We start from the raw sequence: 20,156 nt of genomic DNA, 5'->3' as shown, positions 1-20,156 counted from the left end.
CTTTGTATCAATATTTTGGAGAACACTTTGAAAATTTTTATTTGTCTTTAATAGGTAATCTTACAGAGTCTGTGGACTATATTTTGGTCAAAGGAGCCTATGGAAATATCAAGGAGCGGTTTGTTTTTTAAACTCCCCTTTGCCCCCTGTCTTAGCAGTTGCTTTAACCAACACTTATCTCCTTGGATGCTTACATTTTAAAGACATGGAAAGATTAATATTTCCAAAGGACTGATGAAGGAAGTAGGTTTTATCTAAGAAGGAACTCAGGGGCACATTTGCCTATTATCAGAAATCAAGGATAATAACTATTTCAGGTTTTTTTCTTTAAGGGTATGAGCCCAATGAATTTTTTTTTAGTGAAGGCCCAAAATACAGGGTGTCCCCCCAAAAATGTATACATACTTTGAATAATTATGAAGGCAGAATACAATTCATTTTCAAAATGTAATAGAATCTACAGCTATCAGCTATTAAAGTGTGTATACATTTTTAAAAATGTTATCTTTATTCTTGAAAGTATTACAGATGTCCCTTTTTTCCCCCATTGACCCCCTCTACCCTGCATCCACCCCCCTTCCACGCCTTCACCACACTATTGTCTGTGTCCATGGGTTATGTATACATGTGTAACCCATGGACACAGATTAATCTCTCCCCACCCAAGTGTGTATACATTTTTTGGGGATACCCTGTATAGGAAGTCCTGGACACTGGGGTCTGCTTACAGTGTAAGGCTCATTAAATCAAGTCTTTGTTGCATTTTTCTGGGCCTTTGTCAAAGCTATTTCCTGGCTACCAGTATTTATGTAAGTTTCACACATGCTTAGTATCACTTACAGTTTTGACATTTGCTTTAAGCCTGACCTCCATCTTCTAATGTTTGGGGGTTTTCATGTTTTTGTTTTGTTTTTTTTGTTTGATTTTGCATTTAAAAAAATTAAATTTGTTGGGGTGATTTGGATTAATAAAATTATATGCAATTCTATTCAAGTGTACAATTCTGATACATCATCTGTATATTGCATTGTGTGCTCACCACTCAAAAAGTCAAATCTTCTGTCACCATATATTTGGTCCCCTTTCCCCTTTACTATTCCCTCATCGCCCCCCCCTCTGGCAACCACAATACTGGTATCTGTGTCTATGAATTTTTGTTTGTTTGTCTTGTTTGTTCATTGGTTGCTTTCCATTTTATATCACACATATGAGTGAAATCATATGGTTCTTAGATTTTTCTGACTTATTTCACTTAGCATGATATTCTCATGATCCATCCATGTTGTTGCAAATGACAGTATTTCATCTTTTGGTTGTTGTTGTTAATCCTCACTGGAGGATATTTCTTCCATTGATCCTTAGAGAGAGTGGAAGGTAGGGAGGGGAGAGAGAGAGAAACATCCACGTGAGAGAGACACATTGATTGGTTGCCTCCCACACAAGCCCCGGCCAGGGCTGGGCATCAAACCTGCAACCCAGGTATGAGCCCTGGACTGGGAATCTAACCTGAGACCCTTCGGTGCACAAGACGATGCTCTAACCACTGAGCAACACCAGCCAGAGCAGTATTTCATCTTTTCTTATGGCTGAGTAGTGTTCCATTGTATATATGTTCCAAGTCTTCTTCATCCAATCACCTATCGAAGGACACTTTGTTTCCATGTCTTGGCCGCCATGAATAGTGCTGCAATGACATAAGGGTGCGTATATCTTTGTGAATAAATGTTTGCAAATTTGGGGGTTAGATAACCAGAAGAGGGCTTGCTGGGTCATATGATAACCCTATTCTTAATTTTTTGGGGAGCCTCCATACTGTTTTCCATAGTGGCTTTACCAGTCTACGTTCCCACCAGCAGTGAATGAGGGTTCCCTTTTCTCCACAACGTCGCCAACACTTGTAATTACTTGTCCTGTTGACAGCAGCCATTCTAACAGGTGTGAGATGGCATCTCACTGTAGTTTTGATTTGCATTTCCCTAATAGCTAGTGAGGTTGAACATCTTTTCAGATAGCTGTTGGCCGTTCGTCTCTCCTTTTGGGAGAGGTGCCTTGTTCAGGTCCTCTGCTCATTTTTAAACTGGATTGCTTGTTTGTTTGGTCTTAAGTTGTATGTGTTTTTTGTTTGTTTTTTAAATATATCTTTATTGATTTTAGAGAGAGGAAGGGAGAGGGAGGGAGCAAGCCAGCGAGAGAGAGACATCAATGATGAGAGAGTCATTGATCGGCTGCCTCCTGCATGCCCCCGACTGGGGATCGAGCCGGCAACCAAGGCATGTGCCCTGACCGGGAATCGAACCCCAATGGCCTGGATCCTAGGTTGATGCTCAACTGCTGAGCCACGCTCGGCCAGGCTGTATGTGTTCTTTACACATTTTGGATATTAACCCCTTGTCAGAGTTGTTGTTTGTGAATATCCTCTCCCATTCATTTCCCCCAACACACACCAACTAAGGCATTCTTCTGTATCTATTTTCCTCCTTTCCTCCCTCCCTTCCTTTCTCTCTTTCTTTCCTCCAATTTCCTCAAATTTGTTTAGGATACGAACTCTAGAAAATCCTTTTAGATGTGAAAGTCCAGATCTTCAAAGATATATCTATTTCAATTGTCACTTCATACCAATAAGCCTTTTTATGGCTTAACCATGGACACAAGAGCTGTCTCCAAAGAGCATGTAAAAGATGCAGATTTCTCAAGATGCAGAGCTACTCCAAAGATAGCCTAAGAAAGCAAAGACCTCATTGTCACAGGTAGTAAAGAAACTTCTATCTCCCACAAAGTGAGACACTTTAAATCACAGACCCATTCATCTGCGTTACTGGAAAGGTGATACTGAGATGGGAATTTTCCCAGTACAAATAAGGTAACAGAGGTAGAGATGACAATGGTCCTTTATATACTGGCTCTCTTTATTAAGACAATCTTCCCTGAAAGCTGGCACATTTGGACAAAGAGAGTACTGCTTGTCACATGTCTTAGGCTCTTAGCCAGCTGGCGAGCTGCCTGATCCAAGCTTAATAATCTACCCCTCTCTTCACCCCCAAGTGGCAGAAACCAGAGAGTATTCTCACTGGTTACAAATGGAAGTTTTGGGTACATAAAATAAGACAAATGGAGATGCTCATCTTATGATTTTCATCCTTATGAAAAATGACACAAAAGACAGAGAAAAAAGAAAACATGACTAATTTCTGGCAGGCTAAGAATCAATAACCTATGGGTGCCCCAAACCAAATTACAAGAGTCACAATTCCAGATCTATTTTTACAAATGTTTTTCTCCTGCCAGTAGAAATTTGGAAAGGAAGAGACTAGGAGAAGTTTTTATCTTCCTCTCTTGACTAGTCCTACATGGGACACTGACACAGTAAGAATTCTTACCTTCTGCTATCTGTTGTCATTTGCCCCACATCTCAACTGTAGTCTCTAGGGAGAGTGGGACATCCCTGTCTTTTACTGTCCCATCCTCATTGCCAGAAACTGCACAGGAGGGGAAAAAAAATCTCTTCCCTTCTACCCTTTTAGGGTTTCAGCTGAGACTCTGTAACGAAAGACAGATTAACAAGAGAAAACAAACCTGCTTATTACTATGCACATCTCATATATACTCGGGAGAAATTCGGGGATGAGTAAAAGAGGTGGCTAGAATTTGGGCTTACATAGCATCTTCACCAAGAACAATACATTTTTAGAGAAATGAGACAGAGGAAAAGAATCTTCAGCTTCCAAGGGCAGCAAACTGCGGGATGCTAAATATATGGAGAACTAATGGGAGAAAATAGCTAGTCAATAAAGTTTGTTCTGTGCTCCCTCCGGGCTGATGAGCATCTAGGATTGTACGTTATTAGCTTCTGTACAAATTTATGTTCTGTTCTCAGGCAGATAGTTCAGAGAGAACTTTTTGTGGATATGCTTCTTCTCAGTTGCCTTCAGCTCAAAGTAATCCTTCTGGCAAAGGGGCAGAGTTTTGAGTGGCATACTCTCCTATTCTTCTGTAGGTGTGATTATAAAGTTCCCCTACTTTATAATGACCCCTCTGTTTTAACATGGAAATCTGAGGTAAGGCACTGTTTCAAGGAGTTGGAGTGTTGTTCACATGAGGTTTATTTATAAACAAAAAAATGTATCAGAGTAACAAAAAAAGTTAGAGTAGAAATCTGGCCGAGCAACATGGTGTTGTGCTACATACCTATTAAAACGACAATGTGCCATGTTCTTTTGTGCAAAGAGTACATAAAATAATTTGAAGTGAAAAAAAGTAAAAACAGCATAGTGAATGCACACAGAACAATTTAATGAAATGAATGTTAATCAAAGATTAGAGCCCATTTTCGGTCTGTGTCAAGTGTTTGTTTTTTTTCCTTTATAGTTGCTCAAATCCATAATACAGTAAGAGAAAGTTCCTGTTTTGAAAACAGTGCCAATACAAATTCTTCCTGAGCCAGGGCTTTAAACAATGTCATTTCTTCATTTTCCTGTCGGTTAATTCTTTTAACCTTTGAAAGTTGGTGAACCAAGAAAAATTGTTCCTGTTTTCCCCACATCTCAGAGGGTGGAGCCTCCAAACCACTGGGAAAGAAGGAAGTTAAAAGATGTTAAATACCGGGGCGAGCCTACCCAGGCCAGCCTAGAGGTCTGGCTGCTCAGGCAACATGAAGGCTTTCCTCATTCTAGGGCTTTTCCTCCTTTCTGTCGCCGTCCAGGGCAAGGTCTATGAAAGGTGTGAGTTGGCCAGGACTCTGAAAAGGCTTGGAATGGATGGCTTCAGGGGAGTGAAGCTGGCAGACTGTAAGTTAACTCTTCTTCACGCTTCCCAATAGTCGGTCAGATGTGCAACAGGTACTGATAGAGGATGAATGATAAGAAAGGGGCTTTGAGTGAATGGGCTTTAAAATTTTTTTCCTTTGAGTGTTTGTATATTTAAAATGGTTGGGAAAAAACTCACATCACCTTGTTCCTTTGGAATCAGATATACCAGATGAAGGAGTGAGGGCCTGGGAGGGCAAAATTCTGTACCATTCTAAATAAACCACGAACCGTTGTATTCTTTGAGTGCCACTAAATCTGCCGGTTGCCCCAGACTCGGTGGCACAGGTAGGCTAAGATGCTTGAGCCCTGAGAAATCTCTGTCAAGTCTTTGGTACTTGATTCCAGCTATTTCCCGGGTGGAATTTGGGTTCTGTGAGCCTAGTATACTGCAGTATTTTTCTCTTTTTTTATTCTCATGCATGACACGAGGCTTTTAATAGCAAAGTTGTGTTTTTTTAAAAAATTAAGTTGAAATCTCAATACAGAAGCAGTAGGAACCTGTTTCCACTCAATCACTGTTTATATCAGAATCCCTGAAATGCAACGTGAAATGATATTTTATTATTCTTACTCATTCTAGTGGATTAACTGTTTTCATTTTCTTCCACACCATACAAGATGTACCTGTGTAAAAGTTATTTTCTATTTTAGTCCATATTTGTCAATGTTATCACTGTAGTTTTAGATTGAATTCAAACATTTCCCCTTAATAACTATTTTTGAATGAATGAGTGAACAGTTTGAATGATATATGGGTGGGTGGAAGGATGAGTCTTTCCTGTTCTACACCTTTATACTTATAAAGTAAGTCATTAGTAAAATAGAAGTAGCTATATAGAGCTGATTATAGTATGCAGTATAAGTCATGAGGTGTTGCTATTTGTTACTAAAAAGAAGTTCTTTTCAGGGGTGTGTTTGGCCAAATGGGAAAGCAGTTACAACACAAGAGCTACAAACTACAATCCTGGAAGCAAAAGCACTGATTATGGGATATTTCAGATCAATAGCCGCTACTGGTGCAATGATGGCAAAACCCCAAGCACAGCTAACGCCTGTCGTATATCCTGCAACGGTAAGAAAAAATAACGTTTGAGTGATGACACAGGACCATCGGGTTATACTTACAAGAATACAGATTCAACACAAATGAAAAGGTTTTGAAAAGTTCATCAGGAACCTCAGAAAACTCCATCCTGCCCTGGGCGGGTGGCTCAGTTGGTTGGAGAGTTGTCCAGTGCACCAAAAGGTTGCAGGTTTGATCCCTGGTCAGGACACATACCTAGGTTGCGGGTTCAATCCCCATTTGGGGTGTGTACAGGAGGCAAATGATCAGTGCTTTTCTCTCTCACTCTCCCTTCCTCTTTCTCTAAAATTAAAAAACAAACTCATATTCTCAGGAGAAGATTAAAAAAAGAGACACTGACTTTAAAAAATAAAATAAAATAAACTCATAAAAATAGAAATATTGGAGTATTGTAAAATTGATATTAAATTTCTAAATGTTAAAATTACTAATAGAAAAGATTATTCTTAGAATGTTCTTTTGTATCCAGTTAATTTATTTAAAAAATATTTTGTATTATATAATATCTGTGGTCATTGAATAAAAATTCTTACTACCAAGAGATTTATGACTACTGGTAACTTTTGGTATATATTCTTTTGGAATATATATCAATCATGTATATGAATCTAAAACTATATCATATACAAATATACCTACATATAAACATGTAAGCAATGTGTGTTTTAAAAAAATGAAATTGTACTATATATACTGCTTTACGATTTGCTCTTTATCACACAAAACTATTTCTATGTTAAAAAATACCAATCTTGCCTGCCGGGTGTGGCTCAGTGGTTGAGCGTCGGCCTAGGATCCAGGTGATTGGGGTTCGGTTCCTGGTCAGGGCACATGCCCAGGTTATGGGCTCAATCAATGACTCTCTCATCATTGATGTTTCTACCTCTCTCTCTCTCCTTTCTTCTCTCTGAAATCAATAAAGATATATTTAAAAAAAAACAAACCAATCTTTATTATTTTTATTATTTTATTTTTGGTTAATCCTCACCTGAGGATATTTTTTCCATTGATTTAGAGAGAGAGTGGAAGGAAGGGAGGGGGAGAGAAAGAGAGAGAAAAACATCCATGTGAGAGAGACATATGGATTGGTTGCCTCGCAAGAGCCCTGACAAGGGCTGGGATTGAACCTGCAAACCAGATATGTGCCCTTGATCAGAAATCGAACCCATGGCTTTTTGGTGCGCTCTATTCACTGAGCCACACCAACCAGGGCTAATATTTATTTATTTGTTTATTTTAAAATATATCTTTATTGATTTCAGAGAGAGGAAGGGAGAGGGAGAGAGACAGATAGAAACATCAATGAGAGCCATTGATCAGCTGCCTCCTGCACGCCCCCTGCTGGGGATCGTGCCTGCAACCCGGGCATGTGCCCTGACCGGGAATCGAGCCATGATTGCCTGATCATAAGTCAATGCTCAACCGCTGAGCCAGGCCGGCCAGGCAATATTTATTATTTTTAAAGGATGGATAGAATTGCTCTGTATAATTACTCTATAATTTATTGACTCAACTCTTACTGTTAGCATTTAAGCTATTTCCATTGTTACCTTTTATTAATTGTGATGAAATGCCTTGTGTGTACATCTTTGGGTGCATTTTTTTTTTATTTCTTTAGAAGAAATTTCTAGTAGTAAAATTGCTGCTTAAAAAATTACTAGGTTCACCCGGCTGGGCGTGGCTCAGCAGTTGAGCATCGACCTAGGATCCAAGCGATCGGGGTTCGATTCCCGGTCAGGGCACATGCCCAAGTTGTGGGCTGCAGCCGATCAATGACTCTCAAATCATTGGTGTTTCTATCTCTCTATCTCCCTCTCCTTTCCTCTCTCTGAAATCAATAAAGATATATTAAAAAAAAAAATTACTAGGTTCGTTCCTCTTTTTCTTCTTATAGTGCCTATTACAAAGAGAACCATTTATCACATTAGTTAATAATTCCAGAGCTTCCAATGACTTCGATAAATGAGAAACAGAATGCTTTATTTCATGCCAAATGGGATGGAATGAAGAAAAATTTTCCCCCAACATCCACTGATACATAACTTGTGGAAAAGAATTTTAGTGTCCATTCCTCAGCCTAAGAGAATAAATCTGGCTAAACCTAAACTTGAAATGAAAACTTCTGTGAAAGTTGTCTTCATTCCTCACCACCTCTTTTTCAGTTTTGCTGCAAGATGACATCACTCAAGCTGTAGCGTGTGCAAAGAGGGTTGTCAGTGACCCACAAGGCATCAGAGCATGGTATGTTTAAGCATTAAAGGGGAAAGCTATTTTACCCTACTGTTAGGAGAGAAGGGAGAGATTCTCAAAGACCACAGTATGCTACTGAGAACTGAACGCTGCAGCTTTAGACTCATGCCAAACAATGTATCACTTAGAAGCAATTTATTTTAACTGATTCAGAATCTTTTTCTCTTACTCCTGCAATTATTTGGGGGAATTTCTAGAATTTTTAAGATTCTCCACATTCTACAAGTTCCTTGTCATATTTTGACATTTTTTGGAATGAGGTAAATGTGGAATGTACTTTGCAGCTGCTGTTGGGGAAAGTACATGACTGCCATGGTCAGCATTCTATGCTTTAGCGCAGGCTTTGGGGAGAAGTAAAGTATTTGATGTACATGTCTCCATTTAATAGATGGCAATACCTGGATCTATCAATAGCCTGTATTTCATATATTGATAAAATATTTTGTTCTCCCAAAGGACTTGATATATATATTACAATGAAGATATGCTTTAAACTTATCACCATTTGTTTTACCTTTCCCTACAGGGTGGCTTGGAGAAATCGTTGTCAAAACCGGGATCTCACTCAGTATATTCAAGGATGTGGAGTGTAGCTGGAATTTTACTTCTTCAGCTCATTTTGTCTCTTCTTTCATATTTAGGGAGTAGTAGTAGTTTAGTAAAAGCTCACAATACTGTTCTTTGAAACAAATAAACTTTTTACAGAAGCAGGAATAAAATGTGGTCTTTCTTCTAAGAGGCTAATGTTTTCTAATGTGTTTACTACTGGATAGTAAGCCTACAACATGTTTCAATTTGCTAATAGAACTTATGCGAGTGAAAATTTATCTAACATCTTGATTATCAAATACATCTCCAGTACATTCAATTCTTAATCAAAGAAATAACCCAGACTTCATCTTGAATAATACAAGTACTCCTCAATATTTGATAAATATGTAACAAAAGACTCTCTTAAAACTCATTGATCTTAGGCAAAATCTCAGCTGTGTAGGCATTCAAGGTCTCCACCTGGTTAGTCGTCTCCCAAACGGTAAAAGATTATCATTCTTTGTTGGGCAATTCAAATTTGCAAAGGAGCAGAATGTCAGATAGCTGAAAATGGAGACAACTTGAATGAAGAATTTTGTTTTCATTAAGTGTGACCTTTGGTTAAATGTTTTCTTAGAAATGTTGCTTTTATACAGCTTTAAAAATGAACTCACAATTTATAAAATTTAGAAAACTCTTTTATGCATCTTGCTGATCATGAAGGACTATCAAGAAGGATTAGATTAGCTGTTTCTGTTTCTTAATTTCATAAGCTTAGATTTATGCATTTTGACTAAAACTAGAGGCAAATGAGTTTGAAAGTATTGAAATAATTGCTAATTAACAACCACCGGTGTGAAATTATCATGTTGCAAAAAGAAAAAAAAAAACATTTTCATTAAAGGCCTCATACCTTGTCTTTCTTCGTTTAGACCCCTCTAGTATCTCTGAAGAAAAAAATATGTATATTTGAAAAAACTGATTTGGCCCTCTTAAAGTTTCCTTGTATCTTCACCTGTACCCAAACAGCTGGGTATTGCTGGGGAAAAACTCCACAAGCATGCTCACAGATCTCACTTTAAATTCGTAACCACAAATCTCACATGGGCCCTCGAGTCTGCGGGCCATTTTAGTCACGTCTCTGCAGTCCTTTTGGGTTAGTGTCCCCACTCTCCAAAATGAATATTTCTATTTTACTTTTCCTTCTCTGTTTTTTATTTTATTTTAATTTTTATAAAGCCACAATTTATTTCTATTTAAAAGTGCTCCAGAAACTTTTAAAAGGCCTAAAGGCATCCAGGTTTAGTTTAAGGTCATTCTGAGGGGGTGTCTGTCGGTTTCTTCATTACTGAGTCATCATTTCGATCCTTGTTAATAAAATCCCCTGATAATTGTAGTTGGATTGTGGCGATTTCCTCTGACTTCCAGTATCTTTCATAAATGGCAGTCAGCTTGCAAATGATGAGAAATGTAATACCAGAAATAATCACAAAACACCTGCAGATTTTTCGAAGCCAGACCCAAGGATTATCAATTTGAGTAGCAGAGATCATGTGTGTCACCTGCAAAGACTGGTATTAAATGCAGCTCTTTCAGAACAGAAACCGGCTGACACCCTTCAAGATGACACCCCCTCCTCTTTTCAAAGCCCCAGCACACCTTCTACCCATCTCTGGCCTCATATTACACTAAGAGAACAGAAACAATCTCATACAAAATTATCCCCTCCTTGTCACCATACAGGGGTCACATCTTCCCCTAGGTCCACTCTTCCTTCCTTCCCTCCCTGCTATTACTGGGATGAGGGCTTCTGCTCCTGCCAAAGGCAGTGTCTCCACATGCAATCTCCATCGCATCCCTCTCACTGCTCCAAGTTAGGCTGAGTGTTTCCTGCATCCTGAGTTTCTCCCCCGTTGCTGAATCACCCTTGTCATTGTCCAAGCTGCACTAGTAGCCTCCACTACAAAGAATTCTCCGTGGACCCTACATAACCCTCCAACTACCACAACATCCTCTGCTCCCTTTTACAGCAACGCTTCTGAGGCTAGGTATCTATACTCACCAGCTCCATGTCATCACCTCCCATTCTCTTTTCAACCCTTAATCTGTCCGCTATTCTCACTGTGCCCTCTCACCACTCCTTGGGGCCATCTACAAAGACAATCACTTCATGCTTCTAGGAAACCTTCTCCTTCAGCTTCTCCGTGCTCATGTCCTGCCCCACTGATTGCTCTCAGTCCTTGGCTGGCTCTTTCTCTGCTATTCAATTTCTAACTGTGGGAGTGCCCCTGGACTAAGCCTCTAACCATTTGATAGACTAATACTTCACTTATTTTTTAATTTGTCTCTTCTCGCTGAAATATAACCTCCAAAAGAAGACTTTTTTCCACTTTTTGAAGATATTAAAATAATCTCAATCTTTCCTAAAATATATAAGATGCAAGTACAGTACAGAGTTCTGTTATTTCTTCTGAATAGTTTGAAAGGAAACTGTCAACACGGTGTCCAGCGTCCTGATTCATTCAGTGTGTAATTCCTAAGTAGTCTCAAAACATCATCCAAGTCAGGAAGTTAACATACCACCTGATCATCAACAGATCTCATTTGATTTCATCAATTGTCCCCATCAGTTCTTCATAGTAAAAAGATCTAATTCAGAATCATGTGTTATATTTGGTTGACTTTTTTCTTCTTCTTTAGTTTCCTTCAATCTGGATATTTTCTTCAGGTTTTTTTCTTGACTTTTAAGACTTTAACACTTTTGAACAACACAAACAGGTTGTGTTGTAAAATGTACTAAAGTTTTTTTTTCCTTTTTTTTTTTTAAATATGTCTTTATTGATTTCAGAGAGAAGAAGGAAGAGGGGCAGAGAGAGAGAAACATCAATGATGAGAGTCATTAATTGGCTGCCTCCTGCACACCCCCTACTGGAGACTGAGCCCAGAGCCCTGGCATGTGCCCTGATCAGGAATGGAACCGTGATCTCCTGGATCCCAGGGAAATGCTCAACCCCTGAGCCATGCCAGCTGGGCAAGTTTTTCTTTTTCTTATATTCTCCTGATTAAATTAGGTTATGCATCTGTGGCAGAAATACACTACTGCAGAAGTGATACTTGATGCTGTGCTCTTCTCATCACATCCTCTCAAGTGGCATGTAGTTCTGAAATATTCTATTACTGATGATGTTCACTCTGATCACTTAAGGTGATGTCTGCAAGTTACCTTTACTGTAAAGTATTTTCGAGGAGGTTAAGATACTTTGAGGCTGTTCCGCATCAACATTTCAATTTATATATTATGTTACATCAGAATGGCCCCATGGCTTCTTACTGTATTCAAATTATAACGAATTATAATCCAGTATTGTGATTTGTTTTAATGTTCACATTGTCCCTGATTTGGCCAGTAGAACCCCTGCAAGCTAGCTTCTGTGTGATTTTGTAATGGCCCTACAAATTCTTTGAGCATTTTCTTGTTTTCTGACACAAGATGCTCTAAGGCTCACTTTGTTCTGTTCCTGCTCCAGCCCAGAATCAGCCATTTCTCCAAAAAGCCCTAATTCCTCAGACTGGATAATGGCATTTAAAAAAACAAGATCCAGGCACTAGAGTTTCACCATCCTCATCAATGGACAGAGCTAGAAGATATGTGTATTTACATAATATTTATCTCTATAGCTATCTATTTATATTGAATTCACATCAATCCCTCCAATTCTAATCCCATACCACAGGGTTTATTCAAGTTTTCTCCTTTTTCGTGTTGATAACTCCCTTCTCTGACAGTGAGAAACCTGGTTTCCATTGTCCTTAGTATCCTTAAAATGCATTCTTAGTATGTGTATGTGTGTGATAAATTTGCCTGTCTGTAACCAATCTCCCAACACTGCCACACCATGGAATAGATGCTCTCCACTCAGGTTCTAATACCCAACATTGGGCTTCCTCTCCCCCCACATCTGGGCACCTTCTTTACTGTGTTGCATCTTTGCTGAACCGCCCCATGCTGAGCCACTGTCCTGAGGGGGAAGATGCCAGAAATTGTTCACTCTTGTTTTTGCTTATATTCCAAACACCTGGAACAGTGCCTGGAACGTGATACATGCTCAGTAAATATCAGTTGATTTAACAAATCTTTTTTTTGATTATCTAATATGTCCCCCAAAGTTGAGCATTCTAAGATTTTTCTAACTCATCAAGCCCACATGATTCCAGTACAACAGCTTCTGGGATTCCAAGGGGCAAGTCTAAATTCCATGTGAATTAGTGCATAGACCAGCCACGGGAGGGCAGCAGAGGGACACAACACAGGCGCAGCCTTAGGTTTCAATATTCTGGGACCATTCTGATCAGGTATTCAGAGGCTTAGGAAGAATGGGTCAAGGTAGGGGAGAGAGACATGAAGAGTGACAGCTCAGATGCAGAGATGGGATGTGTCCTAGAAGCACCAGAATAACCCGGCAATGCAGGCTGGCTGAAGAAACAACCAGAGATTAGCAAAAGTTGGCTGAAGAGGGAAAGCAGTGTTTGTTGGAGATTTTGCTTAGTGTTTTGATAAAATAATTTCTTACCTATACCTGTTAATTTAGTATAATCAAGTTCCCCACACAAATTTATGTTTTCTTTATGGGGACAGATTAAAAATCAACATCAATGTTTGATCATTTTTAAAAGAAACTCAATTCCTAAGTTGCTTAGTTTACTCCAGGATATTATCAGAAATGTGGTGATATTCCAGATGATAATGGAGCTCTGCATGTAGCTGCAGTTATAACTAATCCCTAAGAGTACATTTCTTGCATTTCTATTTAGCAGACTCATTAAAAAATTTTTTTTCTTAGAAATTGCTAAAGGGACTTACTAAAAATTATAATCAAGAGTGACTAATATCATTCACAAACATAATGTTTTTAAATTAAGTGCATGTCTCATGCATATTATCTATTAAAATCAGTTTTAATTTTAACAAGGTTATAATTTCTCAATATTCACAGAGTAAATAGCTCTGAAAGGTTTGTTATAAAAGATGTGCCTCCCCATTCGTTCCCCGTCACATGCAACCACTTTCTATTCTTTTAGCTTAATGTCAATAGTTTTATATTTACTTCCATGCTTTTAAATATTAGACTTATATTGCTCTTTCCTGATTTTTTCATTTTAGGATATTGACTTCCCACTATGGAAGTTAAGGATTAAGTTCTATTTCTCCATCACACATGGCACCCTTCCCCAAAGCCCACTCTCAATGTAATTATTTCCAATACATTTTTTTGTTAAATACTCAGCGTTTATATAGCCATAAATAAAATTACTTTCTTCTCTTATACAAGAGAATTGTGTCCCTCCAAAATTCATTTACTTGCCCTAAGGCTAATAACTGCATAATACTTAAACTTGCTTAGTTTTCTGTGTATCTGTCATTAGGTCAATTCCCAAACTTTAAATCTCCTCTTAAGGTTTCAGATGCAGCTAGACTTGTCAATTTCATCTTACTAAAGCATTAATTCCCAAAGATTTCTGACCAACTCTAATTAGGAGTGGTTGCTGTCTATGCCTAATACATAACTATCATCCTGGGCTCTTTCTTCCAGCAGCATCTTGTGATTTTCTTCTTTCCCCCTTCATATTTGATATTTATTGTGTTTCCTGTATTTCATAATTCCCTCCTTCTTGGTTTATTCCCTCATTTTGTGGATCATGTATCCAGAATATTCCTGAAAAGGGTGCATGAGAGGTACTTTTTTTGAGACTTAGCATTTCTGAATTGTCTTTATTCTATTCACACACTTGGCTGAGGGTTGGCTAAGTATGGAACACTAAATTGTAATTAATTTTCTTTCAGAATTTTGGAAGTGTTCCATTTCAATGGGACTACCTAGGAAACAGAATCTAGGGAACTCCATTGCTCCCTAGATTCCAGAGTTACTAGTGTGCAATGTGAAGCCATTCTGATTTTGGAGTCTTTATGACCTGGAATCACGTGGGATCATCTCTTTATGTCCAATGTTCTCGACATATGTCACAATGACATGCTTTGATGTAGATCTGTCTTCATCTTTGTTCTGGGTGCTTGGTAGGATCTTTCAGTTTGGAAACTAATATCCTTTGGATATTCAGGAAAACTTTCCTGAATCATTTATTATTTCCTTCCTTCTACCTTGTTTTCTCTGGAATTCCTCAACTGGTCCTCTGATGTAGTTATGGACTGAATTGTGTCCCTCCAAAATTCATTTGTTGAAGCCCTGATTCCCAATGTGACTGTATTTGAAGACAGGGCCTTCAAAGAGGTAATTAAGAGTAAATGAGGTGATAAGAGTGGGATTCTAATTCAATAGGACTGGTATCCTTATAAAAAGAGAAAGAGCCCTGGCCGGGTAGCTCAGTTGGTTAGTGTCATCCAGAAAAGCCAAGGTTTCTGGTTCCATCTCCGGTCAGGACACATACAAGAATAAACCAATGAATGCATAAGTAAGTGGAACAACAAATTGATGATTCATTCTTTCTCTCTTTCTCTCTCTCTCCCCCTCCTTCTCTCACAAATCAACAACAAAAAGAGCCCTGGCTAGTTTGGCTGAGTGGTTAGGCCGCCAGCCCAAGGACTAAAGAGTCGAGGGTTCCATTCCCAGTCAAGGGCAAGTACCTCAGTTCTAGTTTCCATCCCCAGCCCCGTTGGGGTGTGAGCCTGAGGCAACCAATCTATATGTCTCTCTCACGTTGATGTTTCTCTTTCTGTCTCTTCCCCTCTACTTCCTCCCTTCTAGTCTGTCTAAAAATTAATGGAAAAAATATCCTCAGGTGAGGATTTAAAAAAAAAAAAGAGGAAGAGACACTAGGGATGCCTGTGCATAGAGAAAAGACCATGCAAGGATGCAGCCAAAAGATGACCATCTGCAAGCAAAGGAGAGAGGCCTCAGAAGAAACCAAACCTGACAACACCTTGATCTTGGACTTCTAACCTCCACAACTGTGAGAAAATAATTTCTGTTGTTTAAGCTACCCAACCTATGATATTTTGTTATGGTAGACTTAGCAAAATACAGATGTTCTTATCTTTTCTTTCCTGTTTTCTCTCTTTGTCTTTTGCTCTACTTTCTGGGAGATTTCTTTGATATTGTCCAATCTTTTTCTTGTTTTTCATTTCTGCTATCATATTTTAAATTTCCAAGAGCTTTTTTTGGTTCTCTGAATGTTCCTTTTCCCCTTGTTTTGTGTCATATTTACTATTTATTTTATCTGAATATGGTAATAATAATGATTTGGGCTTATTTTGTTTTTAGTTTACTTCTCTGTTTCCTCTCATCTACCATTTTGTTGGCTTGTATCTTTAACATTAAAGGCATTTCTCAGCTATTTGGTAATCAATCCTTGGTTATCTACTTAAATTTTGGAGTGGGAAACTAAAAAATTAATTTGAAGTTCCAAGGGCCTATGTGGATTAGACCATGTACTTCACTGAAAGGTGATCAAGCCCTGTTGAGTCAGTTTCACTGGGGAGCCTTGGATTTCTCCTTTTAGGCTGACTCCCCAGAGAAGCCGCTCCCTATTCCCTGATTAAAAACAAAGGCCTAGTTGCCTGAATTTTAAGAGTTAAGTGAGGGATGAAGGTCAGCACCCAGTAGGCATATGTTTGGCTAATGTACCTGTTTTCTGTATGGTATTCCTCCCTCAACTCTGTCTGGTGTTCCTCAATGCAGAAGCCCTGCTTTACCTCTATTTCATCCCTTGGGGGTAAGTGAGGAGTAATTGCTCAGCTCTATGCACCTTAATGTTTCTTAAACAGACTCTTAATCAGTCTTTTTTTTTGGCTACCTCTTCTCCTCCTCTTTCCCCTGACTTCCAGAGGTCCCTACAACCACAAATTCTTGAGAGTTGGGGGGTTTCTGCAGTGCAAATTGGGTAGCTTATTAACTCTGACTGCTTAGCTCTCAGGATTGCCCTCTACCACTTGCCATTTGTATTCCAGACTTAAAATTTTTTTCTGTCTTCTCTCCACTCTCCCCAACCAATAATTCTGAAATTCTCTTTATTTGTTTTAAAGGAGTTTGGGGAGGAAGCAAAAGATGTGTTTTCAGTTCATTTTCTTTCCCCAAAGGTTCCCAGTGTGCTCTGTGTACTTTATTTTATTAAATGTTATTTTACTTTAAAAATACTTAGGGTAACATTTTAAGCAAAGAATAAAAAATCCTCTGAGAAACAGGGGGAAAACAGAAATAGGAAAGTTGGAAAAATAATTATAAAGGGCAAATTTGAGGTCTAGAGATCACATTCTGAAAGCTGTGATTAGAAAAAGGTGAAATCTGGGAGAGGGCACAGGGGACAAAAAGTCCCGTGTTGCGGTGTGCAGGATGCTGTATGACAACATGCTTTAACAGATCACACTGAGTTCAAATGCCTTTGGAAAAACAGCTTCAAGTCTTCTTGACTTCTCCATTTTTCATTTATTCACTATTCAACAAACATTGATTACTACTGACAAGACATGTTCACTTGGGCCTAAAGATACTTCCTATAAGGTGAAGAAGATACGGTTCTTGTCCAAGAAGTCAAGTGAATTAAGGAGAAGTGGCTAATGGATTTACTGATAGAGAAGTCAGTAACTCTGGTCAGAGAGGTTTCAGTGAGGGTGAAATTCAGAAGGTGATGAATTGAGGAGCATATAGAAACAAAATGTTGACAGCCTTTTCAAATCCGACTTTGAAGGACAGTGCAGAGATAGAAATATGCAAGATTAAAGATGTATTGGTTAATTTTTTTACCGTTTTAAAATTTAATTAATTTATTTTTATTAAAGTATAGTTGAGCCCTACCCGGTTTGGCTCAGTGGTTAGAGCGTTGGCCTGCAGACTGAAGGGTCCCAGGTTCACCTCCTGCCAAAGGCAGGCTCAATACCTCGGTTGCAGGCTCAATCTCGGCTCTGGTCGGGGCTCGTGTAGGAGGCAACCAATGGATGTGTCTCTCTCACACTGATGTTTCTCTCTCTCCCTTCCACTATCTCTGAAAAGCAATGGAAAAAATATCCTCAGGTGAGGATTAAAAAAATAAAGTATAATTGACATACAATATTATATTAGTTTCAAGTGTACAACATAGTGATTCAACATTTATATACCTTATGATATGATCACAATAGATCTAGTAACCATCTGTCATGGTACAAAGTTATTACATTATTCACTATATTCCCTGTGCTGTACATTACTTATTTACATGACTTATTTATAACGGCAAGTTTATATCTCTTGTTTCTCTTCACCCTTTTCACCAATCCCCCACCTCTCATCCCCCTCCCCTCTGGCAACCATCAGTTTGTTCTCTGTGTCTCTAAGTCTGTTTCTGTTTTGTTTTGTTCGTTTGTTTTGTCCTTTTAGATTCCACATGTAAGTGAAATCATATGGTATCTGTCTTTCTCTGTTAGACTTATTTCACTTGGAATAATATCCTCTAGGTTTATCCGTGTTGTCGCAAATTGGAAGATTTCATTCTTTTTATTGTATATCGTGTCTTCTTTATCCATTCATCTGTAAATAATGCTGCAGTGAACATAGAGCTGCGCATATGCTTTCGAATGAGTGTTTTTGTTTTCTTCAGAGAAATACCCAGAAATGGAATTGCTGGGTCATATGTTAGTTTTATTTTTATTTTGAGGAATCTACATACTGTTTTCCATAGTGGCTGCACCAACTTACAATCCCTCCAACAGTGCACAAGATTCCTTTTCTCCACATCCTTGTCAACACTTGCTTGTTGACGTTATGATACTAGCACTTCTGACAGGTGTGAGATTTAAGCTTGTTTAACTCTTCTATGGGAAAGAGCCAAAGAAGAAGGAAGGTTGAAGATACAAACAGATTGGGGGTGGTTAATGGGGCAAAACCCTTGAAAAAGCAAAAAAGAATGAGATCAAGAACACAGACAGAAGGATTGATTTTAAACTGGAAGAAGATTCCCTCTGATTAAGAAGTACAAACTGTTATAAAAATAGTCACGGGATGTAAAGTACAGTATAGGGAATAGAGTCAATAATATTGCAACTATGTATGATGTCCAATTATCAGGGTGATAACTTTATTTTTTTAATTGATTTTTACAGAGAGAGGAAGGGAGGAGAAAGAAACATCAATTGGCTGCCTCCTGCATGCCCTCTACGGCCCCCTTCCAGGGATGAGCCTGCAACCCTGGCATGTGCCCCCACTGGGAATCAAACCAGTGACCTCTTGGTGCCTGGGTCAACTTCCAACCAGCTGAGCCACACCATCCCCGAGCAGGGTAATCACTTCTTAAGTTGTATGTGTGTAATCACTATGTTGTACACCTCAAACTAATATAATAGTGTATGTCAACTGTAATTGAAAAATAATTTTTTTAAAAAATATGTTTTTATTGATTTCAAAGAGAGGAAGGGAGAGGGAGAGAGAGAGAGAGAGAGATAGAAACGTCAATGATGAGAGTCACTGATCAGCTGCTTCCTGCAAGCCCCCCACTGGGGATCGAGCTCGCAACCCTGCATGTGCCCTGACCAGGAATCGAACAGCGATCTCCTGGATCCTAGGCCGATACTCAACCGATGAGTCACGCCCAGCCAGGCTGAAAAATAATATTTTTTTTTAAAAAGGAAGACTCCCGCCCGGCCGGGCATGGCTCAGCGGTTGAGCATCGACCTGGGATCCAGGAGATCCCGGTTCGATTCCTGGTCAGGGCACATGCCCGGGTTGTGGGCTCGATCCCCAGTCGGGGGCGTGCAGGAGGCAGCCGATCAATGACTTTTTCATCATTGATGTTTCTCTCTCCCTCTCTCCCTTCCTCTCTCTGAAATCAATAAAGATATATTTTTAAATAAATAAATAAATAAATAAATAAATAAATAAATAAATAAATAAATAAATAAATAAGGAAGACTCCCTCTTGGACAGAAGAAAGGGAGGCAATACCGGGCAAATCAAGTCTGGCGGCGTGGAGGTCTCTTTTTTTCCGTGAAGTAAGGTGCAAAATCCTGTGATGATAATGAGAGGGCTGGTGTCAGAGCCAGAGGTTTGAGGAAACTAGGGACACGTTAGAGTAGCTTCTAGTTTCATATAGAAAAAAGAAAAAAAAAAAGGAGAGAGCACTACTTGCCAGCCCCTAGACCTTCACTTAAATTGAAGACCACTAATTGAGCACCGCACTAATCTGCACAGTAGTTGGTTCCCCAGAAGGGCAACGTTTGTGTCCAGTTACGCACCTTAGACGGCAAACCGAGTAGAAAGGATGAAGGCGAGAAACGAGCGGTTCAAGCACTGAGGTCTGAATGAAGACGGCGAAAAGCTGTGCGTGGGCGAGATTTCATGAACTTGATTTCAGAATTAGAGCGCTTCGGCGATGGCAAGGTTCTGCCTCCACAAGCCATCTCCCAGTCACCACGACGCTGAGGCGTCCGGGCGGGTGACAGGCGAACCGCAGGCTCCCGCGCGCCGAAGGGCCCCGGAGACAAAAGGCCCGCCCCACCGCGG

At 39.2% G+C, this 20,156-nt stretch overlaps 1 protein-coding gene and 1 long non-coding RNA gene across 2 annotated transcripts; one reads left to right on the top strand and one right to left on the bottom strand.

Moving 5' to 3' along the window:
• Positions 1-1,167: 1,167 nt before the first annotated feature.
• On the bottom strand, positions 1,168-20,132 carry LOC148093809 (uncharacterized). The gene is made up of 3 exons (XR_015714053.1): positions 19,889-20,132; positions 1,507-1,684; positions 1,168-1,357 (listed from the first exon to the last, which is right to left on the bottom strand). It is a non-coding gene; the product is annotated as an uncharacterized LOC148093809 (long non-coding RNA).
• LYZ (lysozyme) lies at positions 4,566-9,477 on the top strand. Its single transcript, XM_016198765.2, has 4 exons — positions 4,566-4,784; positions 5,713-5,877; positions 8,052-8,130; positions 8,666-9,477. The coding sequence occupies exons 1-4, from the start codon at positions 4,649-4,651 to the stop codon at positions 8,730-8,732; spliced, it is 447 nt and encodes a 148-aa protein (XP_016054251.2). The 5' UTR covers positions 4,566-4,648; the 3' UTR covers positions 8,733-9,477.
• Positions 20,133-20,156: the final 24 nt, after the last annotated feature.

This window comes from Miniopterus natalensis, chromosome 2 (assembly GCF_054644295.1).
Source record: "Miniopterus natalensis isolate mMinNat1 chromosome 2, mMinNat1.hap1, whole genome shotgun sequence".
NCBI lineage: Eukaryota > Metazoa > Chordata > Mammalia > Chiroptera > Miniopteridae > Miniopterus > Miniopterus natalensis.
The sequence above is the reverse complement of the archived record's forward strand: the minus strand, read 5'-3'. Positions and strand labels throughout refer to the sequence as shown.

Bases quoted from the DNA above. Each gene is read 5' to 3' on its own strand.
- LYZ (XM_016198765.2), top strand. From the start codon at position 4,649: ATGAAGGCTTTCCTCATTCTAGGGCTTTTCCTCCTTTCTGTCGCCGTC. The intron at 4,785-5,712 runs GTAAGTTAACTC...AGTTCTTTTCAG, and splicing joins GGGAGTGAAGCTGGCAGACT to GGGTGTGTTTGGCCAAATGG. The intron at 8,131-8,665 runs GTATGTTTAAGC...CTTTCCCTACAG, and splicing joins CCACAAGGCATCAGAGCATG to GGTGGCTTGGAGAAATCGTT.